Source organism: Amblyomma americanum, chromosome 7 (genome assembly GCF_052857255.1).
Source record: "Amblyomma americanum isolate KBUSLIRL-KWMA chromosome 7, ASM5285725v1, whole genome shotgun sequence".
Classification (NCBI taxonomy): Eukaryota; Metazoa; Arthropoda; class Arachnida; order Ixodida; family Ixodidae; genus Amblyomma; species Amblyomma americanum.
This window is the reverse complement of record NC_135503.1, coordinates 177,729,759-177,750,947: the sequence shown is the minus strand read 5'-3', so window position 1 is coordinate 177,750,947 and position 21,189 is coordinate 177,729,759. Positions and strand designations below refer to the sequence as shown.

The 21,189-nt window shown below is 47.1% G+C and overlaps 1 protein-coding gene across 1 annotated transcript in view; it reads right to left on the bottom strand.

Moving 5' to 3' along the window:
- The window catches only part of LOC144096771 (chitinase-3-like protein 1), a 1,054,958-nt gene that overhangs the window by 430,170 nt on the left and 603,599 nt on the right, over positions 1-21,189 (bottom strand). Inside the window, exon 4 of the mRNA XM_077629650.1 lies at positions 16,127-16,152. Within this exon, the coding sequence (XP_077485776.1) occupies positions 16,127-16,152 (26 nt within the window). The remainder of the gene's footprint in view (positions 1-16,126; positions 16,153-21,189) is intronic.

Sequence of the window (21,189 nt, the reverse complement as noted above, 5' to 3'; positions counted from 1 at the left end):
TCACGCGCCCATACGATGCGAGCCAATCCACAACATCATGGTCGTCCGTGCCACTGAAGATAGCGGGGTCTCGCTGGCGGAGAGAACCAGCACAGATGACGGCGGCCGGGCTAACTTGGACGGCTTGGTGGTTAGGCATCGCGGTAGGGGGTAGCGTTCGGTTGCGGAGTTCCAGGGCGAGAGGACGTTACCCGGCGCCTCCACCAAATGTAAGGTGGGGTTTATTCTCAGAAGCTTTCTAACGGGAGCAGGGCCAACAGCTGGTCAGCTAGTCCAGCCGAGAGCGTGTGCCAGGCGATGACCATGCAGCTCGCGCATATGCTCGTCGTCTTCTTTACAATGGAGCCAGGAGCATGCACCAGGCGATGACCATGCGGCTTGCGCATATGCTCGTCGTCTTGTTTACACTACATATGTTTCAGGCCGCATTGATCATCTTCGCAAAGCAGGTGCTTCGTCATGCCACACCAAACACGCTTTTTTTTCTTTTGTCCCCGACGCTTCTGACCGTTTGAACCACCTTCCCAGGCACATTGTCGATATTTCTAATCCAGGTTCTTTTAAGACTGCCCTATGTAATCTTATTTGTAGACTGCTTGACTATCTAGCTTCCATTAAACTTCCTTTCATACTTATGGGCGATGTGAGCATAAACCTTATGGCTACAGATTCCAATGCGTGCGAATTTAAGAGTATCTTGTCATGTTATGCTTGCTGCAACTATGTAGCTTTCCCTACAAGGGTGACTACGGAGACAGCCACTCTGCTAGATGTATGCATACCCAGTCAGATGTCCAGAGAGCCCCTATCGGGTGTGCTAACTGCGGATATTAGCGACCACCTGCCTGTATTCTGTTTTATTCTCGTTAAACTAAACAAGATAACTTTAAGCAAAGCTATACACAGTTACAGAGACATCAATGACTCTAGCCTTCTTAGATTTAAAACTCTAATTGATAGTACAACTTGGGATATCAACACAATTTATGATGAAAGTGAGACCTATGCCGCATTCCTCAAGGTCCTTCTGGTGTGTTATAACGATGCCTTCCCTCTTCGCGCGAGAACGTTTAATCGAAAGAAGTATAAAAAGCGCTGGATAACAAAATCACTGTACCATTGCATTTGGATGCGGAATATGCTTTTATTAAGAGCCGTGACATAGCTCTACTAAAAGAATTTAAGAAGTTTAGAAATACACTTAATACCGATCTTAAGAACGCAAAGACTAACTACTACGTCGAGCAAAGACTAACTACTACATCGAGCGGTTTTCAAAAGTCCAAAATGATCAGGGAAAAGTGTAGGAAAAATAATCTATTCAATAAAAACTTGGTTCGTGAGTTGAATGAAATTACTTCAGATGGTACGCTCAGTCGTTCCAGCTTGGCAAAAGCAATGAACGAGTTCTTCGTGACAGTAGGCACTCCGCAACTGATAAACCCGAATTTAGCAGTGACTACCTGATTACCTTTACACCATTACCTAATTATGTAGTGTTTGTACCAACAACTCCAAATGAAGTGGAAGCATTATTCAATAACATTAGGAATAACGTATCGCCTGGGTATGACCACGTAGCAGCTGTGCCGTTAAAGTACCTCTCTTCATCTATATCTGGCGCGTTGGTCCACATTATAAATCATGTTTGAAACGGGAGTGTTCCCAGACGACTTAAAGATTGCTCGTGTGTGTCCGATCTATAAAGGCGGTGACAGGAATGAAATCTCCAACTATAGGCCTATTTCTGTATTACCTGGATTATCAAAAATATTTGAGGGTGCGATTAACAGCAGATTGCAGTTTACTTGGTGGCACGTGGTCGATATGTACGTTGCAGTCCCTGAAGACCCTGGCTAAGGCCTCGCTGACTCCTGGAGCGTAGGGAAAGCTTGCCTGCTTGCTTTTCTCGTTGGCCGTTGTTTCCTCGTTTTCACGTGAACAGCGGCGTTCTCTGGTCGTTATCATATTTTGCGGGTACCCGTTTTTGGCAGGATCCTTCCTCACGATTTTCTGTTCGGATCTGAGTTTCTTCGGGCTACTTAATGCAAAATGACAGTGTAAATCCTTAAAGTTTTGTGCACCGGCGTCCTGACACAATCTTAGCTTAGCTTAGCTTAGCTTAGGAGCAGATATACACCTTGGGTTTGTTTCTTGATTTTTGCAAGGCGTTTGACTGTGTACAGCATACCATTCTCTTCAATAAGTTACATGCCTACGGTGTGCGCGGAATAACCCTGGATCTCCTCACAAGCTATTTAGAAAACCGTTTACAGTATGTTCTAATAAATGAGAATTGTTCCGACAGGCTAGCCATAACCGAAGGTGTTCCGCAAGGTTCCATATTAGGACCTTTATTATTATTAGTTTACATTATTGATATATCCCAAATGTTAAATTCACCTGATTTTCTAATGTACGCAGACGATACGAACCTTTTTTTCACTGCCCCTTCACTGCCTGTCCTGGAAAGTGTGACAAACATTTACCTAACTAGAGTAGATATGCGGTTGCAGGAAAATAGTCTTACCCTAAACCTGAAGAAAACTACTTACATTATATTTAGGCCTATCAACGTTGTTTAACGCTATGCAGTCATGATTCATTACGGGAACACAATAATTGATAGTCAGCAGTCTCAAATTCTTCGGTGTCTGGTTTTCCGAAACACTTTGTTGGAATATTCATGTTACTAATCTTATATCTGATCTATGCAAAACAGTTGGTTGCCTTCATAGAATCTCCCATCTCCTACCTAAATGGTTGAAGTTATCTATGTACTCTGCACTTTTTATTCCATATTGTCTTATTGTTGTCTCGTCTGGGGCACTACGACTAAAAGCAATTGCAGTTATCTATGTACTCTGCACTTTTTATTCCAAATTGTCTTATTGTTGTCTCGTCTGGGGCACTACGACTAAAAGCAATTGCAATAAACTGTTACTTGTACAAAAGGCATTACGAGCAATCGAAGGTTATCACTGTCATCCTCTGTATTTGGCTACAGCACCCCTCTTTCTGGAACAGTTTGCTTAAAGCGGATCAGGTATAATTTTGTCGTTTGTTCCAACACATCTACAAAAACCGGCTGTATAATACCATTCCAGACAATTCCTCATCACAGTATATCCTCCGAGCACATAGAAAACTAGTCCCTAGGACGCATACCAACTATGGGAAACAGCAAATGATCTATCAAGCACCTACCCCCTAAATAATTTTTCGGGTGATCTTGATTCTAGTGTTTCTCTCAAACATTGTAATGCAATAACCAAGCGCTACTTAATGCAAAATGACAGTGTAAATCCTTAAACTTTTGTGCACCGGCGTTCTGACACATTCTTAGCTTAGCTAATAAATACAGCCATTTTTTGTGCCTGAACACTATTATTACAATTGAAAACTCTTGTGTATTTCACCTATTGGTTTTCTCTGCGCAAGCGAAGCCTGGTTTTATGTCATTTTTGTTGCTCCGCCGTGATCACGTTTCATGCAATGTGCGAGACTCCTCTTTCCTTTGTTCTGTTATACGTTGAAGGTTTGTTTGATTTGTACATGTTCAATTTTTTTGCACCTGCCCTGTACTGCAAACTGTACAAAGGAGCTGAGGCCTCGTCAGGCGCTAGAGGCCTTTGTACGTCAGCTTCCTTTTCCCTCTTAAGGAAGAAATAAAGTCTCAGAAGTTTGAAGTCATCTGGCAGCTTTCGCGTCACTCCAGGTTTAACCAGAGCAAAACCACCGCCAATTTTTTCCTCGGGCGCTGGTAATGCCCGCATGCGTAAGGAATCACAGCAATAATCTTATCCTTGTCGCTTTGGCATGCTTCTTTTTTAGTCAACAGTCTCGGCCACTAAGAATAAGAGCGTGAGTGGGTAACCTGCCTGCACTAGTCAACGCGTCTGGTTGATAAAGCTGTATCCTCAAGCTTATGATTGCAAGATTTTTTCACTGCATTACAGAAGCAAGAGTTAGCAATACTGCACTTAACTAACTTCGAGTGTGCTGAATAAAATGGCAGAAGAGGTTCCTTGGCTGGAAGTTTATGCTTAAGTTTACTTGGTGGCACGTGGGCGATGTGGACGTTGCAGTCCTTGAAGACCCTAGCTAAGGCCTCGCTGACTCCTGGATCGTAGGGGAAGCTTGCCTGCTTGCTTTTCTCGGTACTCGTTTTTGGCAGGATCCTTCCTCACGATTTTCTGTTCGAATCTGAGCTTCTTCGTGCTTGAACAATGGCGGAAAGCTCGGCCGAAAAGTGCGGACGCAGCGCAGCGTTTATGCGCGGCCGGGTGTGCCATTTTTAGAACGAGAAGAGAACCGTTCCCTTGTGCGAATGTCGACCTTAAGTACACAGTCAGCAGCTCGAGAAAGCCGGAAGTTGAAATGAAACTCTCGTTTTGGAATTTTACAGCTCTATACTGGTCAATATAATCCTTGATAAAAGTGATCAAGCCGTCATGAAGGATGACATAATATAAGTCCTTTATGTGAATAGAAAAGCGCACGACCGTCTTTTCAGAGTTGCCTTTTAAAAACTAAACCCCAGGTTCTGAAATTTTTAGCAAAAATTGATCGTCAACAGTTAGTAGCTTTAGTTGCTTTTGTAAAAAGGACTCAACAGACTAATGCGAAGTCTCTATTTCAGAAACAATGACACATAAGGGATGATCGATCTTATAAGTTTTGACAGAGAAAAGCATTTGTATGCACAAGTAGTTGCTGTGGTCTGTATTACAAAACTTTTCTAAGTTCGGGCGTTCACATCGTTTCTTGGCTCAGCTATTTACCTTCTTCTAGTACACGTTGTCACATTGAACAAAGGACGACCCTATGGCTTCAAGGGGCTTGGTCAGGTAGTCGCCTTTTGATAAAACTGCAAACCCTCCTTCCTTGTCCGCGGGAAGAAGGCAAAGTTATTTCTGTTTCAAGTAGGCCACAGTCCTCCCTAGGGGTAGTCTCTTCTTAGCCGCCTTGCAACGATATAACGCCTCTACTGCTTCGGAAACGCAACAGTATACTTCGGCTTTAGGAACAAGTCTGGAGACGTTCCAGACCATGCTCAGAAGTTCAGGAGCTGATCTCTTGCATTCAACAGCAAACTTGGGCTCATGAGACAGAACGTCATGAAGAGCTTTGGGAACCTCGGCATCACCGGGAAGGTGAACGCGGTTTCTGTTCGAGTGTGGCTTCTTCGGAACGAGCGTGCGAAGCCGCAGAATAAAAGTTGCCAGAGCAGATCAGGTGTCCTATATGATTTGGGAAAACTAAAGCTGCGGTTGTGAAGAGACCATAGCTCATCTTCTCTGTGAGTGCCCTGCATTTGCGAGTGCAAGACATACACTGTGTTGTGCCCTGGACCGCCTCGATCCTCGCCCATTAACAGAGCAAAAGATCCTCGGTCCGTGGGCACAGCAGTCGACTGCCCTCAAGGCATACAAGGCACTCTTTGCCTACTTGAGAGCGACTGGATTGAGTGACAAATTGTGACAGCGTTGTGCGTGTGTGTGTTATATCTTTTTCCCCTTCTCTCTTCCTCCTTTTAGCCCCCTAATCCCTCTTCCCCAGTGCAGGGTAGCCAACCTGAACCCCATTCTGGTTAACATCTCTGTCTTTCCATCCTCCTCTTTATCTATCTAACAGCACAGGTCCCTCGAGTCACCGAGAGATGTTTCTCGAGTTCCCTCGAGAAACACCTACCCCATAGGCTTTTTGCAGAACTTTGTGGATTACTAAAATTTCTAAATGGGCCCAAATGGTTGCTTACATTATTGGTTGCATGACTAAGCAACAAATGTATATGTGTTGGTTTGTTGTCGTGTAGTCTCTTCTCTTCATTGCATGAAACCAATTTTAAGGGTTGAATGATATGTCATGTATGTTTTTTTTGGTTTTAAATATTTAGTACATTTTTCATTTCACTTTTGTCTTTTCAGATTCTCTTCAAACATATTATTTCTACCCCTTACACGACGTCACATCTTTCCATTTGCTTCAATGAATCATATGTCACTTTTATTGCTTTTTAACTCACCTCGGGTTAATGTTTTCTTTTTTACTTTATCGTTGATCTTTTACCAACTTCTGACGTTTACTGCAGCTGGTAGGTGGTGTGAAGGTGACCGCGCATATTGTGTGTGTCAATAAAAGATTCAGTTGTCAGTAGCGCGTCGTGCTGCCTTCCTTTCGCGTGATCGTTTTATGTTTTGCTACCGCTTGCCGGAGAATATGCACCAATTTTCACTGCAGCAAGTTTTACTTGAGACACCATTCACAGAGCCCTGACTTCAGAAAAGTTTTATTGCTGAGCGTATCGTATGCTTATACAGTGCAGCGCGCATTCATAGCAACCAAAGGTAATGCAAAGAGTCACGCCAAATCTGAGAGCGGTACCGAAATGCACAAGGACACACCCTTCATCGGTACAAGAATGATAACAGAAAGCTGAAAAACTCCTCCTCCTCCTGATATTTTGCTGTTTGGTTTTGAGCTTTCTATTTTAACCCTTGTACCGATGAAGGGTGTTTCCTCGTGCAGTTCCATGCTTCTCCGAGACTTGGCTTGACTCTTCGCATTACCTTTCGTTGCTGCGCATGCGCGCTGTACTGTATATGCATACGCTGTGCTCAGCAATAAACCTTTGTTGAAGCCTGTGCTCTGTGGCGTCTTCGTTGTCGCGCTGTGTGAATGTGAGCCTGAAATACCAACACGCCCAGCAACAAGTTCAAAGAACCAAACGAAGCATTTTGGTTAGTTCTTTTCTTTCTGTGGGTGATACCTCACTTAGTTGCGGCTGCTTCCACTCACTGCTAGCTACTCTGCGCATAGTAATTAGATTTTGAGGCTAATGCTGCGCAACAAAATCACGCTTCGTGTGCTCCACTTGTCTCGTCCACGCCTGTCTGAGCATCGCGCATTAATCAAAAATGCAGAGAAAACTAGCCCCTATCTTAGCACTGCGTTTCTCCTGGTGGACTGGCGGCACATTTCGTGCCTGTGGATAATGAGCTGGCTGCCCAGGGAGCGACTCACTAACCGTGCCCTACCAGGTTCCCGTCATTTTGCGGGAACACGCCGGGAGCCGAACACGACACCCAAGGACACTGGACATGATGGGGGCTGCCTTTTCAAGCAACGGACTCTTTTATATCTGCGTGCGGCGCACACCGTCAGCATTACCGCATGCCTGGCAGATCCTCCCACGTTGCACCGATCTCAGAAAATGTATGCTCCAGCTTGGTCATGTTATCCTAATCAGTAAATGCTACAGTGGGCAAAACATCTATGCTTGCTTTATCGCTGAGGTTCTTCAGCGCAGGGTCACTGGTTAAAACGGCACTGACATTTACCGTTCCACAGCATGGAAACTTTATCCTCAAAGTCTCTTCTTTTGAAACTGCTAGCGTCTTAATACACTTGATGACGACCCTAGGCGCATGATATTTTTGGTCCACCCAGGGCACTGAATCACTGCCATGAAGGAAATGTACCATCGCACAGCGCGTCATTCGAGTCGCCGAAAAAGTTGGTAGGGAATAAAACCTTCTTGGTGGATCGATGCGTCAATCACCTGTACGCCGGTCACTGGTACATGTAGCTTTTATGTATGTCTATGTTGTTAGCGTGTTCTATGCCCTTTGTCCGGTGCCCGCTTTCATCTACTGATATTCCCTCAGTGAATACTCACTAAAGAGGGTCGTCTCTTTCTGGGTCTTCTGGAAAGCGGCGTTCAACAAGTTCGAAGCCTGACCATGATGCAGTTTTAGCAAGGACGTTCGAATGCTGCGCCCTGTTTACGCCATTCTAACATGTAATTAGCAGAGGTCGCGTGATACTCTATTTTTTATGATAGAGTTGAGAGAAGTGGCAGTAGCTAGATAGAAGGGCAGTACCAAGCATTGTGCTGTTGAATTTTGTCCTGGTCAATAACTGAGGGGAAGAACGGAGGGCAGCAGAAGGCATCCAGAGAGTCAGGAGAGCGGAGAAGCGGCCATGCTTGTCATTATTTCTGTTCTCGTTTTCTTAGTCGACGAGGGCATACAATGGCCGCATCAACTGACGAGCTTTTTTTTCTCCTTTTTATGTTTTACTGCTCTGTTAGCCTGCTTCTTGTCTGTGAAATTCTTGCGGTCAATTCCATGCAAGGCCGTGAAACTGCGCTGACATAGCTTTCAGCCCACTGTGCGACTGCAGGACGTTCCTGAAAATCAAGAGCACCGCGGAGGCACTGAAATCCCAAATAACGTGGTGCACCCAGCCGTGCGCCAATGAAAATGTGTGGTTTGTTTGCACCTGTTATTTTTGTTTGTGTGGCTGATTGGCGGTGGCCTGCTACTGATTAAGCTGTCCAAGGTTGAATACAGAGATTGGAGAGCGCTCTTCTATGACGGGCAAACGTAAAGCAGCCCTGAGCTGGCAGTTATGTGTGCGGTAAAGAACCTCAAACCGATGACATTGATCCGGACCAGTCGTATAAGAGGGGATGGATTAACTGCAGTGATGACTCGGTGCCCCAAAATTGTCTTGTCTGACTGTCGCGATTGCGTTTTTCTTTCAAAAAACTCATTTTCTAATTACTGCTCTTTTTAGCCTAAGGAAGATTTTGAGGCCACCTAAAAATGAATTCTTAACAGCCTCCGATATCAAAGTTAGCTAGAGGTGTCCTCTGCACTCGAGCACAAGGGCATGGCGCTGCTCAATTCTGGCAGATGCCTTGAACCTCTGCATTTTATTTCGCTCGCATCCTGCTTCAGCTACCTTGCGGACAAGCTGCGGCACATGTACAAATGCTTTTATGCACATGCTTCCGTTTTCCCACCGCTCCTCTGTACATTCTTATGTGAGCACACAGTTCAGGATCGGGACTGCTATACCACCGGGCAGTGTTCTAGAAGGACGTCTGCGCATCTTTTGTGCCTGCAGTAAGGAGATAAATCACGGTCCGTATTCTGCAAGCGTTGACCAAGATGATACGTCCACTTTGGTTCTAGCCGATTGGGTGACGCCCCAAATTCCGAAAGGACGGCTATGTGTGGCAGCTGATTCGTTTCCTGCTACGCCATCTTGGCCTGAAGCTGGAGCTGCTGTTACATCAGACAAATCAGTGCAAAAGGAATGATAGCGAAACTTGCGCAATAGATGCGCATGATTCGTATTAACGACTCGAAAGCAGAAAGAAGCGGTTGTGTTTCTTTCGAAGGCGCTGGTCGCTGTTGAAACTTCGTTTTCTTTTCATGTTTGACATGTACGTCCTTTTTATGTCATTTTCTTAAATACGCTTCACGATAGGAAACATAGAGACCTCTCGCTTGTTTATGGCCGCCGGTGGCTCCCGTCAGGCGACGTGACTCTGGGTACCCATGGGAGAGGGCCTAAGGTTGAGACAAGCGGAGAGCTCCTCTGTCAGGACGCTGCTGACCGGAGAGGCCGAGACCGCAATTGCCGGACTGAAGGCATCGGGTGATCGCTACAGCGACGCGGTCGACATTTTGCGACAACGATTAGGACATCCTGAAGCGTTGATTCAGTATCATATGCTGGGTCTAACTGACGTGAAACCGGTGTTCTCTGCAAGGAACGTGCGAGCATTGAGAGGGCCTTATAATGAGATATAGGTTCACATGCGGGGGCTTAAGACGCTTGGCATCGAGAAAGATGGCTACCTGGCGATGCTGTATGCTGTCCTTCTTCGCGCTCTCCAGAAAAAATTGATCTTGGGCTATCATCGTTCACACGCTGAGAACCAAGAGGAAGCGACGCCAGCGGCGGTCGACGATTAAGGTTCAACGGCATCGTCGACAGTCAGCTCACAGTTGAGGCCGATTCATTCTCTGCTCAGATTCTCCCGCTTGTTGCTATATAGAGAGCCGTGAGTGGCCGCTAGAAGACCGGCCCGACGACGCGCATGGTAAGCCTTCTTCTCCCTTTGATGGACACAAGGCACGAAAGTATCGAAGGCAAGCCTACCCTTCCTCGGCCTCAGCCCTGCATGATGCAGCAATCTGAATGCAATGCGTGTTATGCGACTCAAAGAGACACGAAAGCCAAGAATGCGAGTCGAAGATGACAGTAAACGAAAGGAAGGCAGTCCTCACAGTGAAAGGCGAATGCTTTCGGTGCACGAAGCATGAACATCGTTCGAGGCAATGCAGGGTTAAAATAATCTGGGACAGCGATGTGCGACCCTGCTGTCAACGAAGCCGAGAACGCGCGGTCGGCCAACGAAGGGGAGCAGCGAGTAAGCCTGCATGCCTCAGGAGCAAAAAATGACCCCACTCGCCGCACAATCCTAATGCCTACTGTTAGAGCGTTGACCTAAGGGACTAAAGCAAGAAAGGTTTCTCGAGTTCTCTTCGATAGGGGCAGTCAGAGAACATTCGTAACAGATGACTGCTCCAGGAAACTCGGGTTTAAATTGTTCGGGAGAGAGTTACTGTCGGTGGGAGTATTTGGATGAGGACAGACCAGACGCACATTCAGGCGAGTTGAAGTGCGCCTTTTTCGACGCGACGACCCAAAAGCACAGTACAAAATCGAAGCCCTAGAAGCACCTTCCATATGTGAAAAGAGTATCCCCTGCCCCAACGAACTGTTCAGAGCAACACTTCAAGAGCTCGCACTTCTTTTGGGTGATGGTTCGACTCTTAACGACGACACCCGTATTGATGTGCTGATTCGTACCAATTAGTAATAGGAATGCATCACTGGGAAGGTGCGGAAGCTGCCCGATAAACTGACTGCCGTCAAGACGGTATTTGGATGGCAGTTCAGAGCCAAGTCCTGTCCAAATGTCCAGACAATTTGCACACATGCTATTGTCATGAGAACGACCGTGTCTGATCGAGAAACCGCTCTGATTCTAAAGATGTTCTGGGAGTTTGAAAACACCGGTGCGTCAGACACATTGACCGCAAATTCGGACTCCCAAGCCACGGAAGTTTTCTCTTAAAATTTCAATTAGATCCGCGATCGCTACGAAGTAAAGATTCTTTCTAAAGATGAAGGGGAAATGTCTGACAACCGCGGTGTAGCGGAGAATCGCCTTCAGTATTTAACGAAGCGGTTAAACAGGAATCCGAGTCTCATGAGAGATTATGACTCCGAAATGTGGCGCTTAACTGACGAAGGCATAGCATAGGGGGCAAAAGACGCACTTTGCGGCCACTCTCAGCAAGTGTACTACAGGCCCCATCAACCTGCACTGCGGCAAAGCAGCACGACTACCAAACTGAGTATAGTTTTCGATGCCTCATCACACAGTGCTCAGGCGAAATCCCTCAACGGAAACCTCGACTGTGGACCGAATTGAAATCCTGACCTCGTTCGGCTGCTGCTGAACTTCGGCTATATTCGGAAAAAGCTGTTTCGGGAGATTTGGAAGGAAAACATCGCATGGGATCCGCCACTTCCAGACCATTTCTTAAGACAGTGGATCAATTGATGCGAAGAATTACGTTTGACATGAGGCCAACATCCCAAGAAGGTACGACGCCAACGCCAAAGGGCACTCACAGAGTCGAACATTGCACGTGTTCGCAGATGCCAGCCGGAAGGCTAACGGCGCCATGGTCTACCTCTGCACCGAGAATTCTACAGGAGAAGCAACTTCCGTCTTCGTGCTGTCCAAGTGCCGGGTCACTCCCTTGAAAGCGGTCACCCTGGCAATGCTAGAACTATTGGCAGCCTTACTCGCGTCGAGACTCTACTAGTTCGTGAGGTCCAGTATTGATATGAAGTTTGGCAAGGTTTTCCTCTGGACTGACTCCATGATCACACTGAGCTGGATTCGAGGAAACGCAACACGGTGGAAGGAATTTGTGAGGAACCATGTCGGGCGGGGTGGGGGGGTGCTTGACAAGCACTCAACAGAAGACCAGCCAGCTATGGAGGAACGGGCCGCAATGGATAACAGGTGCAGCTGAGGTATGGCCGGTTGAACCACAACCAGGCGACTTCACGGCTGAATAACTGGAGCAGAAAAGGGAGGTCGGCGTCTCAAATTCCACCTGCGATGAAGAAGATGAGTTTCTGGATCTGAAAGAATTTAGCTCTGCATCTAGAGTAAACCTTGTAACAGGTTGGATTTTCCGGTTCGTGCGAAATCTGCGATCTGCTGACATGATCTCGGGACTTTGACTGCTGCAGGAATCGAACGTGCGGAAAAATGTTGGGTGAAAAGGACTCTGAAGTCAGCATTTTCTGCGGATCTGGAAAGCAGAAAGAACGACTCCGCCTTGAGAGAACTTGCCCTGTGGACAGGTGAAAACGGCCTGCTCAGGATTAAAGGGTGAATCTGCTCCACAGAGACGACACACGACGAAAGACACCCGATTGTGCTCCCCAGGAAGCATCGCAACACAATGCTGCTGGTGCACCAAGCCCACCGGCAGCTGCTGCACGAGACGCAAGAGACACACTTGCGCAACTCCGAGACAAGTACTGGATTGTGCGGGGGCCTCAGCTTGTGAAAAGTGTTGGGAGATCGAGTGTGGACGTCCCGGACGTCCCAAGCGGACCCGTTTCAGCTCGTGGGCCTTTGCGACTTTGCCGGTCTCCTCCTATGGAGGGAGAGCTTTACGACCATGTAATCGCACATCGTGCTGTTTGCAAGTGCTGTGACGCGGGTAGTGCATCTTGAACTTGTTGCAGGCATGAGCACAGAATGATTCTTACAGGCATTCCGCAGTTTTGTGTAACGCCGAGGCTTGTGCCGAACCATTTACTCCGACAACACTCTTTCGTTCAAACGAGCCTCAAAAGATATGGGCATTTCGTAGAAGCTCCTGCGGCACCCTGAAGCTCAGAACCTTTTCGCCAATTTCAGCATAGAATGTAAATTCATAGAGGAGCGCGCACCGTGGTGGGGTGGATTCTACGAGAGGCTGGTCCATAGCGGGAAATGAGCGCTGAGAAAAACGATCGGACTGCAGTGCCTAGACACAATTGAACTGTCAACAGTCCTGGCTGAGGTTGAAGCAGTTATAAATTCTAGGCCCTTCACGTACGCTTGTGAGGACCCTAAAGACGATGCGCCGCTCACACCGTCCAGTTTCCTGACGAGAAGACGGCTCTGCCTTCGCCTGAAACACGAGCCATATAAGCATCTGCCGCTTCTTTCCGGGCGCTCTGGAAGGGGAGAGGGCAAATGCTAAATCATTTCTGGCAGACATGGAAGCGAGAATACTTGGGGCAGCTACGCTCGTCCTCTACCTCTAAACGACCCAAAGCCGTGACTCCCCGAGTCGGAGTGCTTGTTTTGATTCGAGAGATTCAACCGCGACTGCTCTGGAGAACACGAGTTATCGCTGACGTGTTTCCTGGGCGAGACGGCAAGGTTCGTTCTTGTGATGTCAAAATCCCGCAAGGGAGGTCTTTGCGACACCCTGTTCAGTTACTGTACCCATTACAGTTTTCAGAAACGTAGAATGAGCAACCTCATTTGGCGGAGCAGTGTTGAAACTTCGTTTTCTTTTCATTTTTAACCTGTGCGTCCTTTTTATGTCGTTTTCTTACAGACGCTTCACGAGACGAAACCCCGACACCTCCTGCTTGTTTATGTCCTGCAGCGGCTCCCCTCGGGCGACGGGACTCTGTGAACCCGCGGGAGAGCGCCAAAGCTTAAGACAAGCGGAGAGCTCCTCCGTCTGGAGGGGCAAGGGAAAAGGACAGAGCGAGCGGGGAGCCCAAACGATGAGCATGTAATTCTTCGAGCTCTTTCTCCCCTCCTAACGAACAGTTTGATTGTTTCTTGTTTCTTGCAGTAAACAAAGTTACCTAAACGATAACAGTCTATTGTCATTGCAAACAAACTAAATCAGTCAGTTTCTACTACAGTCGCTTCGATACAACACCATCCCAGACAGCGGCGTTTGCAGCTTCTGAAGGCAAGAGGACGCATGCAGATTAAGCGATGCATATTAAGTGATGCACCTGTAAAGAATATGTTAAGAATAGGAGCATATTTTAGCACAAATAGGTGGCAGTACCGGTCCGAGCACTCAATTGTGCCAGGAGATGACTAGCTGCATCCCGGCGCTCGATTCAATGATACGCTCATGTTAACAACTGATAATGAGATGAAGATCTCTGTCTGGTGCGGCCTTCTACTGCGGCCAATGTACCGTGCGAACCATCTCCTCTCCTGACTTTAGTGGCCCATTCCGTCGTCCTATATTTTGTTGCAAGGTATTTCGTTGATATCGGCGTTTTGGCTGCTTTGATGAGTACCGCTAAGATGCGAATGTCACGCAGTTTTCATTGACATCGGAGGCAGTAATCAGGGCTAGTTGATAAGAGTGGTGAGTTATGCTCGTTTGTTATCCATCATGTTGGTAACAGCGCGCAGACGGCATGACAGACAGCGCTTATGTTGCGTTTTTTCTGTCGTCTCGTCTTCGCGCAGTTACCAACAAGAGGGCTAGTAGGTTGTGTTTCACTTCTGCAGCAACGCGCTAATCGAACGGAACATCGGGGCTTGTCAAGCACACTCAAGCTAATAATATCTTATTCCCGTAATTCTTTACGCCCCGGATCTGGGGCTAGGCACAAATCTTTAATAGACCCTATGCTAGACAATGTTATTCCTCTAGATGTACCCTTCAATGCACATATAGTGGACGGCCTCTTCCCTTCATTTCGCCCGCTTTGAAATCTCGGTAAACTTGAAGTTATTGAGGGTAACAGGGCATGTTCCTCTCTCTTGCATGCCCGCCTTTTGCGCTGTTACGCTCAAGAATGTGTATCCAACTCGCACGTCACGTCTAGCAATATTATTGCGATTAGTGTGAAAGCTTATGAGCCCTTTGAATAGCGGCGCTTTTCCAGCTGGGCGTGTAGTCGGCTCATACGAAGAAATTCTGAACAAAAGCATTTGTTAGAAAATACAGTTTACGAACGCAATTTTGTATATAATGTAAGATTTCACTATAACAATCCACAAACCGGCAGATCAGTCGACAGCAGTCTAGATTTTGCTTTCTATTAACGTTCTTAATTCGGCAAAAGCGTACCTCATTGCTTTTCTACCACAGCCTTAACTTATCGATGCGATCGATGGAAACATTTTGCAAGAATGATTTTGCTACCTATAAGAATAATGGACCATTTCCTTCAATATCTCCACAAGACTATCTCATAATCTTTCAATTTTCAAAATTTTTGTCCGAGAAAGTTGAACATGCTAAGCTGGACGTTAATCACAGGCGACACTCTCCATTTCCGTTCCTCAAGCAAAGCACTCTTATTAGGTGCTCCTTTTTAAAGGCTTGATGTAAAGCTCCAGGGTTGATCTCGCATACTTGCTTGATATTACAAGGCAAATGAAGGCGGGGCCTCGCCTGAAAAATAAAAGTGACAGAATTGCGTTTAGCACGCTCTCTCACAGCGCAGTGCCTCAAAAGTTTTCATTTTCTTATCTACCGCGATGAATCTCGCTGAAAATGCACCCTCAAACGAGAAATATGCGGCACTTTACACGTCGCAGTAGCAAAGAAAATGCCCTCACCGAGATGACGGCAAAAGATTTCCAGAAGAACGGCAGATTGGCCGAGTTGGAAATGCTCCATAATATTAAAGCAGCGCTAAGCAACAAGGACGAAGAAAGAAGGGAACACACAGGCAGTTGTAAGATCAGCGCCTGTGTGTGTGTTCCCTTCTTTCTTCGTCCTTGTTGCTTAGCGCTGCTTTAATATTATGAAAAGATTGCCATTTGGAGAGTAAACCTCGAGTGAAGCGCATTTCCCAAGTACTTTTATAGCGCAGCAGTAGAGCCCTTAGAAACTTTGTGCTTCCACGGCTTCAATAGCAAGTTATTACGTCTCATGCTTGTCAGAAGAAATAACGCTGCTTCCTGCACAGAAGCGCATTCAGTTGCTCTCGCATTCAGTAGGCTGTCCGAAATGAGTGGCGTTATTAGACAAGTAGAGGGCCCAGCTAGGACATGCAAATCCAGGACGACCATGGCGCGCTGAGCAGACGCAGGTAAAAATATTGGTTTGAAAAAATGCGGTACCTTATTGTGCCATGCGAACATGATCATGCGATGCTTAAAAAAAAACAGCAGTGGAAACTCACTTAAAGAAGCATTCGCGCAACAAATTGTAATATGCCACTGAACTCACCTGAAATTAATTACCCGTGGTGCTCTTGAGCGGTCTCTGGCTGGCTGCAAAGAGGGAAGCAAAAAGACACACACAGGTGAGCACACACAGCATTCAGAACCGAAAACCTCCGAGGGCTAAAATTCTGCTTCCCTCGACGGTGCAAGTGCAGGTGTAACGCTGAAACCAATTCCATTCTCCCTTTGAATCTCCGGCCCTACGTAATCAGCCGAAGCATCACCAAATCCTGCGTTCCCTCCGGTTTTCGCTTGAGCCCAGAGAGCAGTGTCGCTTTTATGACGCAGTTCGGGAAATTGTAAAAAAGAACGAATCTGGAAACGTCTGCATCGGTATATAATATACTGCCGTTGGTTATCCCGGGCATCAGACAAAATTTCACCAAGTTTGAGCTCATCCGCACAAAAGCTCATTTCCTTCTTTCGCAACCCCGACGTCCAAAGCCTCACCGTATCGACGCTTTTCTCTACTGCGTGAGATCTTTGCAGAGGAGTGCAGTGCGGGGCGAGTGGGTACGGCATTCTTTAAACCTGAAAACGCGCCAAGGACGGGGAACAGAAAAGAAGCTCCCGGCACGATCGTCGGTCATTACATTTTAGCGTACGCAAGCTTAAAGTCAGGGTGAGTTGAAGACAAGCGATTACAATTTCCCGTTAACTGTTCATATTATATCGCAGGTGTTGTTAGTCTTGATTTTAGTACTCTCATGGACCAAAGACTCCACCTTGGTGCGGAGGATTACGTAAAATATTAATAACAAAATAACGAGAAGTGTAAAAACTAACAACGATTATGGAAAACGACAGGTTGCGATAATTCATTACACCAAGGATTGTGCAAAGAATATCAAATGCTGAAATGATATAAATCAGCATAGTAGGCCCAGTAATGTTAAAAAGCGTAAAGAGGCAGTTGAGGAACAGCTGGGAAACGCAAACTGCCATAGCAAATAACTTAGGTTCTTAAATGTGCCAAAGCGGCGTGCCTACCATAGCCCATGGAAAGAATATTCTGAAATTAATTAGCAAAATTTCTAAAGCAATGAGTGAGAAAGTGAGAAAAGCGCAACGCAAGAAGCACGAATGAAATCTTCGTGTCTTTATGACGGAAGATTAGTAATGCCAAATATGAATGCAGAATGATCAGATTTTATGGCTAAACATTAGGGACTCGCTTCATGCAGCGCATTGCGAATGAGTCAATCTTGGGAGCTAAAACCTCATGTACTGGCGTTTTTAACTCTTCATCACAGTGAGTAAATTACGGTTGAGGTTAGGTGTTAAGCAAAGGCTTTAATATTGACCTCGTTGGGTGTAGGTAAAAGTCATGTTGAGTTAGGATGCGGCTGCGTTTTTGAACACAGGCTGTAAATATTGGAGGTACTTCAGAGAAGGTCGTCGGTTACTAATGAAAGTGGGAAGCTTCCCTCGAGTCTTTCACCTAACGAACGCAAACGCTGCGCTCAGCCAGCTGTGTGGCGCCATCAGCGAGGGCGCGCGGCACCTCAGAGAATCGCGTGAAATTCTACATTATAGGATGTGAGGTCGAACGGAATGCCGGCTGGCGAGGGCAAAAAAAGGAACAGTAGCCAAATGTTGCTCAACAGAGAAACTACTCGTGTTTTTGTGGCCATGTGTGTGCCTCGATTACGTCGATTCGAATGAATGGGTGTTGAATCAGATGGGGACGATTGTGTTGAAGGAGTGGATATACAGTCATAGAAAACAAGTGGAATAGACTTTGTGAACGAAAATATAAATTATCGTTGTCAAGCATATTTACAAACTGGTCAATATATAAATGCACGAACATTCTTCCCTCACGACTGTACAACTTCAGAAATCTTATAACGCACCGGCCCGTTCAGCACTGTGATAATCGCACCCGTACGGGCGCCGAACGGTTTATCCTTTGTGCAACTTTTCGAGAGTGCACGTTTTTTGACAAACGCCTTTATGCAATCTGGAATGGTGCCTAGTCGCCACTGAGCAAATTCGAAGTGCTTTCGAAGTGCTCATTTCAGGAGGTAATGCATTACTTCGACGCAAACGTGACTGGGAACATAAAGGACGAACAAGAAAAAAGCTTGCAGTGGTAGGAAAAAAATCTACGCTCCTGTGAAACCAGTCTCTGCGGCGTATGACCCCAGGAAAATAATCACCATCATCATTATCAGCCTGGCTACATCTAGGACTACATCGACCTCTCCCATATATCTCCAATCAGCACTGTACTCCACTAGCCGAGGTCACGTTATCCCCTCAAACCTATCGATCTCACCTACCCACCTGTATTTCTGCCGCTCTCTAATACGCTTGCCTTCTCTTGGAATCCACTCCGTTACACTTAAGGACCAGCGGTTATCTTGCCTTCACATTACAAGCCCTGCCGAAGCCCATTTCTTCCTCTTGATTTCGACTTGGATTTCATTTACTCGCGTTGGTTCCCTGACCCACTCTGCCCTCTTTGTCATTCAACGCCGCGCCTATCACTTTCGCTTCCGTAGCTTAGAGCGTAGCGCTGAATTTTAATTATTTTTGTTAGTCTCCACGTTTCTGCCCCATAGGCGAGTACAGGGAAAATACATCTGTTACTGGTAAACTGGAATTCACGATCAAAAAGTTCCGGTTCAAAGCGCTCCCCCGCATTCTTATTCTGGTTATTTCTGTCTCGTGGTCCGGATCTTAGGTCTCTATCTGCACTAAGCCTCGCTACCAGTAGTAAACTGGGGCAGTATGCAATATAAGCTGTTCATTTTAAAATTTCTATTCGCGTCTGTTCGATCCCTTGTCATTAGTCACTCATATAAAGCCGCTGTTTTCAAAAGTCTGTTGAAACCTGCCCTGCCATTAAGTACAAGGCGACAGGACCCAAAGTTGGCTACTTCTCGCAGCCAATAGCAGCCAGCGGCCGGGTCCGCTCACCTCGTGGTGAGACCACAGCGATGCCTCTCCCCAGTCGCTGCTTATCGCACTCAATACCAGCGAATAGTTAGGTCTGGCCATCAACGTTATAGGATGCGGCCCCTGTTGTTTCCTTCTGAGGTTGCTGAATAATAATTTAGTTTTCCGCATAATATTTTCAGACTCGTCGTTGTGCTCTGCTTCCCATTAAGTCATTAATCGTGCTTTGCAGTGCATCTCCCAATCCTGGCCTCTGAATACCTCCTGTTAACGGGGGGTTAAGCATTGAAGATATTGTGCTCCTTTACCTGACACATTTTTTATAGGAATTTTATTGCTGTCTTTATAAACAACTGTGGTGGCTGCGCAGCCGTTACATATCTCCTCTAGCACTTAAGAAATTACTTTCCTTCACCATTTTTTAATGCCTTCTTTCTCGTAATCTGTGGTGGCTTTATATAGGGGTTAGTTATAACCGGCGCATTTAACTCTCACCTGATTGCGAGTAAGAATGCGGTCTATTGTCGGGTAATCTTTCCCACAGCCCGGTGATCATTTGGTTGTTCGAACTCTAAAGGCGCGCTCACACTAGCGGGAAGCTTCCCGCAGCGGCACAGCGTCAATGTCGACGCTGCCTCGCAGCTCCTCAGAATGACGCTCACACTGCGCGCGTTTTCTCGCTGCCGTTGTCTTGGAATGTAGAGAGAGGAGGTGCTGAGGGAGGACCCGAACGAGCAGAAAGAGAAGGGGATAGTCACGTGACACTAGAGAAAACTGGAAAGCGCACCCTTTTCTCGCGTCGTCCTCTTGATCGTCTGCTAGCTCCCCTCCCGTCGCCCTTTTTGTCTTGAGGACGACTGGTTCGAGCGATGAGCTGTTGGCTACGGTAAACGTACTTATTACTTGTTTGTTCGCTGCTTCTGCACCGTCGCTTCTGCACCGTCTCAAGTCGCATGTTCATGCTGGCAAAGCAGCCGCCGAGTGCCCGGCCGGCCGTCCGGCCGGCCGGACGCGCGCAGCCTTCGCCTCCGCCGACGGGGTCACTGAACTGGGGCCGACGTTACGGTTCACGGTCGGCGCCCATTGGCTGTTCTCGTCAGCGGCAGGGGAAGAATAGGTACCGAACCCATCGCTCTGCGGGACGGCACAGCAGGCTGTCCGCGGGAGAAAAACCGGCTTGTGCGGGAAGCGGCACGCGGAAAACGTCCTGCGTTGCGCGTTTTCCCGCTAATGTGAGCGCGCCTTAAGATCGTCCCGATTCTATTAACGGCCCCTTTAGCTAACATCTTGTAGGCAACACACACTAAACTGATCGGTCTTGAATATTTCAGCTTTTGACGTCGCTTTTTTTAAGAATTAAGGTGTAGTGTCTGTAAGGCCGCCACTGTTTTCCAGCTGCGTTCCTTTGCAGGACGCCGGCAAACGCAGAAGCGGCTCCCCAGTAGAAGCGAGAGCCCCCGGAAGCAAAGTGCATACGGGAAATGGGTACGGTCGTTTGACGCACAGCTGCTGCCTTGACGAGACCCCCCTAACGACGTAGGCTATCTTCGGAGAGGCAACCGATGTCCCACAGCGTCCCGCAGTGCCTCGTGGCCAAAAGCGTATTTCCAGGATGGCAATGACGAACACATGTTAAGGCAAATACCCCATAATCACCCAAGCCGTGGGAAAACAGGTCCGTTCCTTACCCGGTTTGCCGAAGCGGCAAAAAGCACTCAAAAGGGCAACTGCGGCGCTTTTCTGGCGACCAGCGGCAAACAAGCCATTAATTCTTATTAGCCGTGTCCCGCCGTCGGTAGTGTGGCGGCTTCGTGGCCATTTCGCACCCTCTTCTGTTGCTGACCAGCGACGCGGACTGATGATGGGTGGGAGCACATAAGTGTCAAGAACTTGACGAGCAACGTGAGCGGAAAGGGGGGGGGGGGGGGTGGCGGTGTGCCTGAAGAAAGTCGGAAGAATAGCTCCGAAAGGAAAGCGTGTGGATACTCTTACTTGAGAGAGAGGGGTGGCGGATTTGTTTTTGATATGGTTTGTGTTGTTAACGAAACCCTGGGTTCGAAGCTAAGCCCAACCCTCGGGGTAGTCCCCATCTCGCATGTTATTTTTGATTGGAGAATGGATGCTTAGGGCGGGCCACTGAAAATGACCGTCATTAGTCCTGTGTTAATTAAATGTTT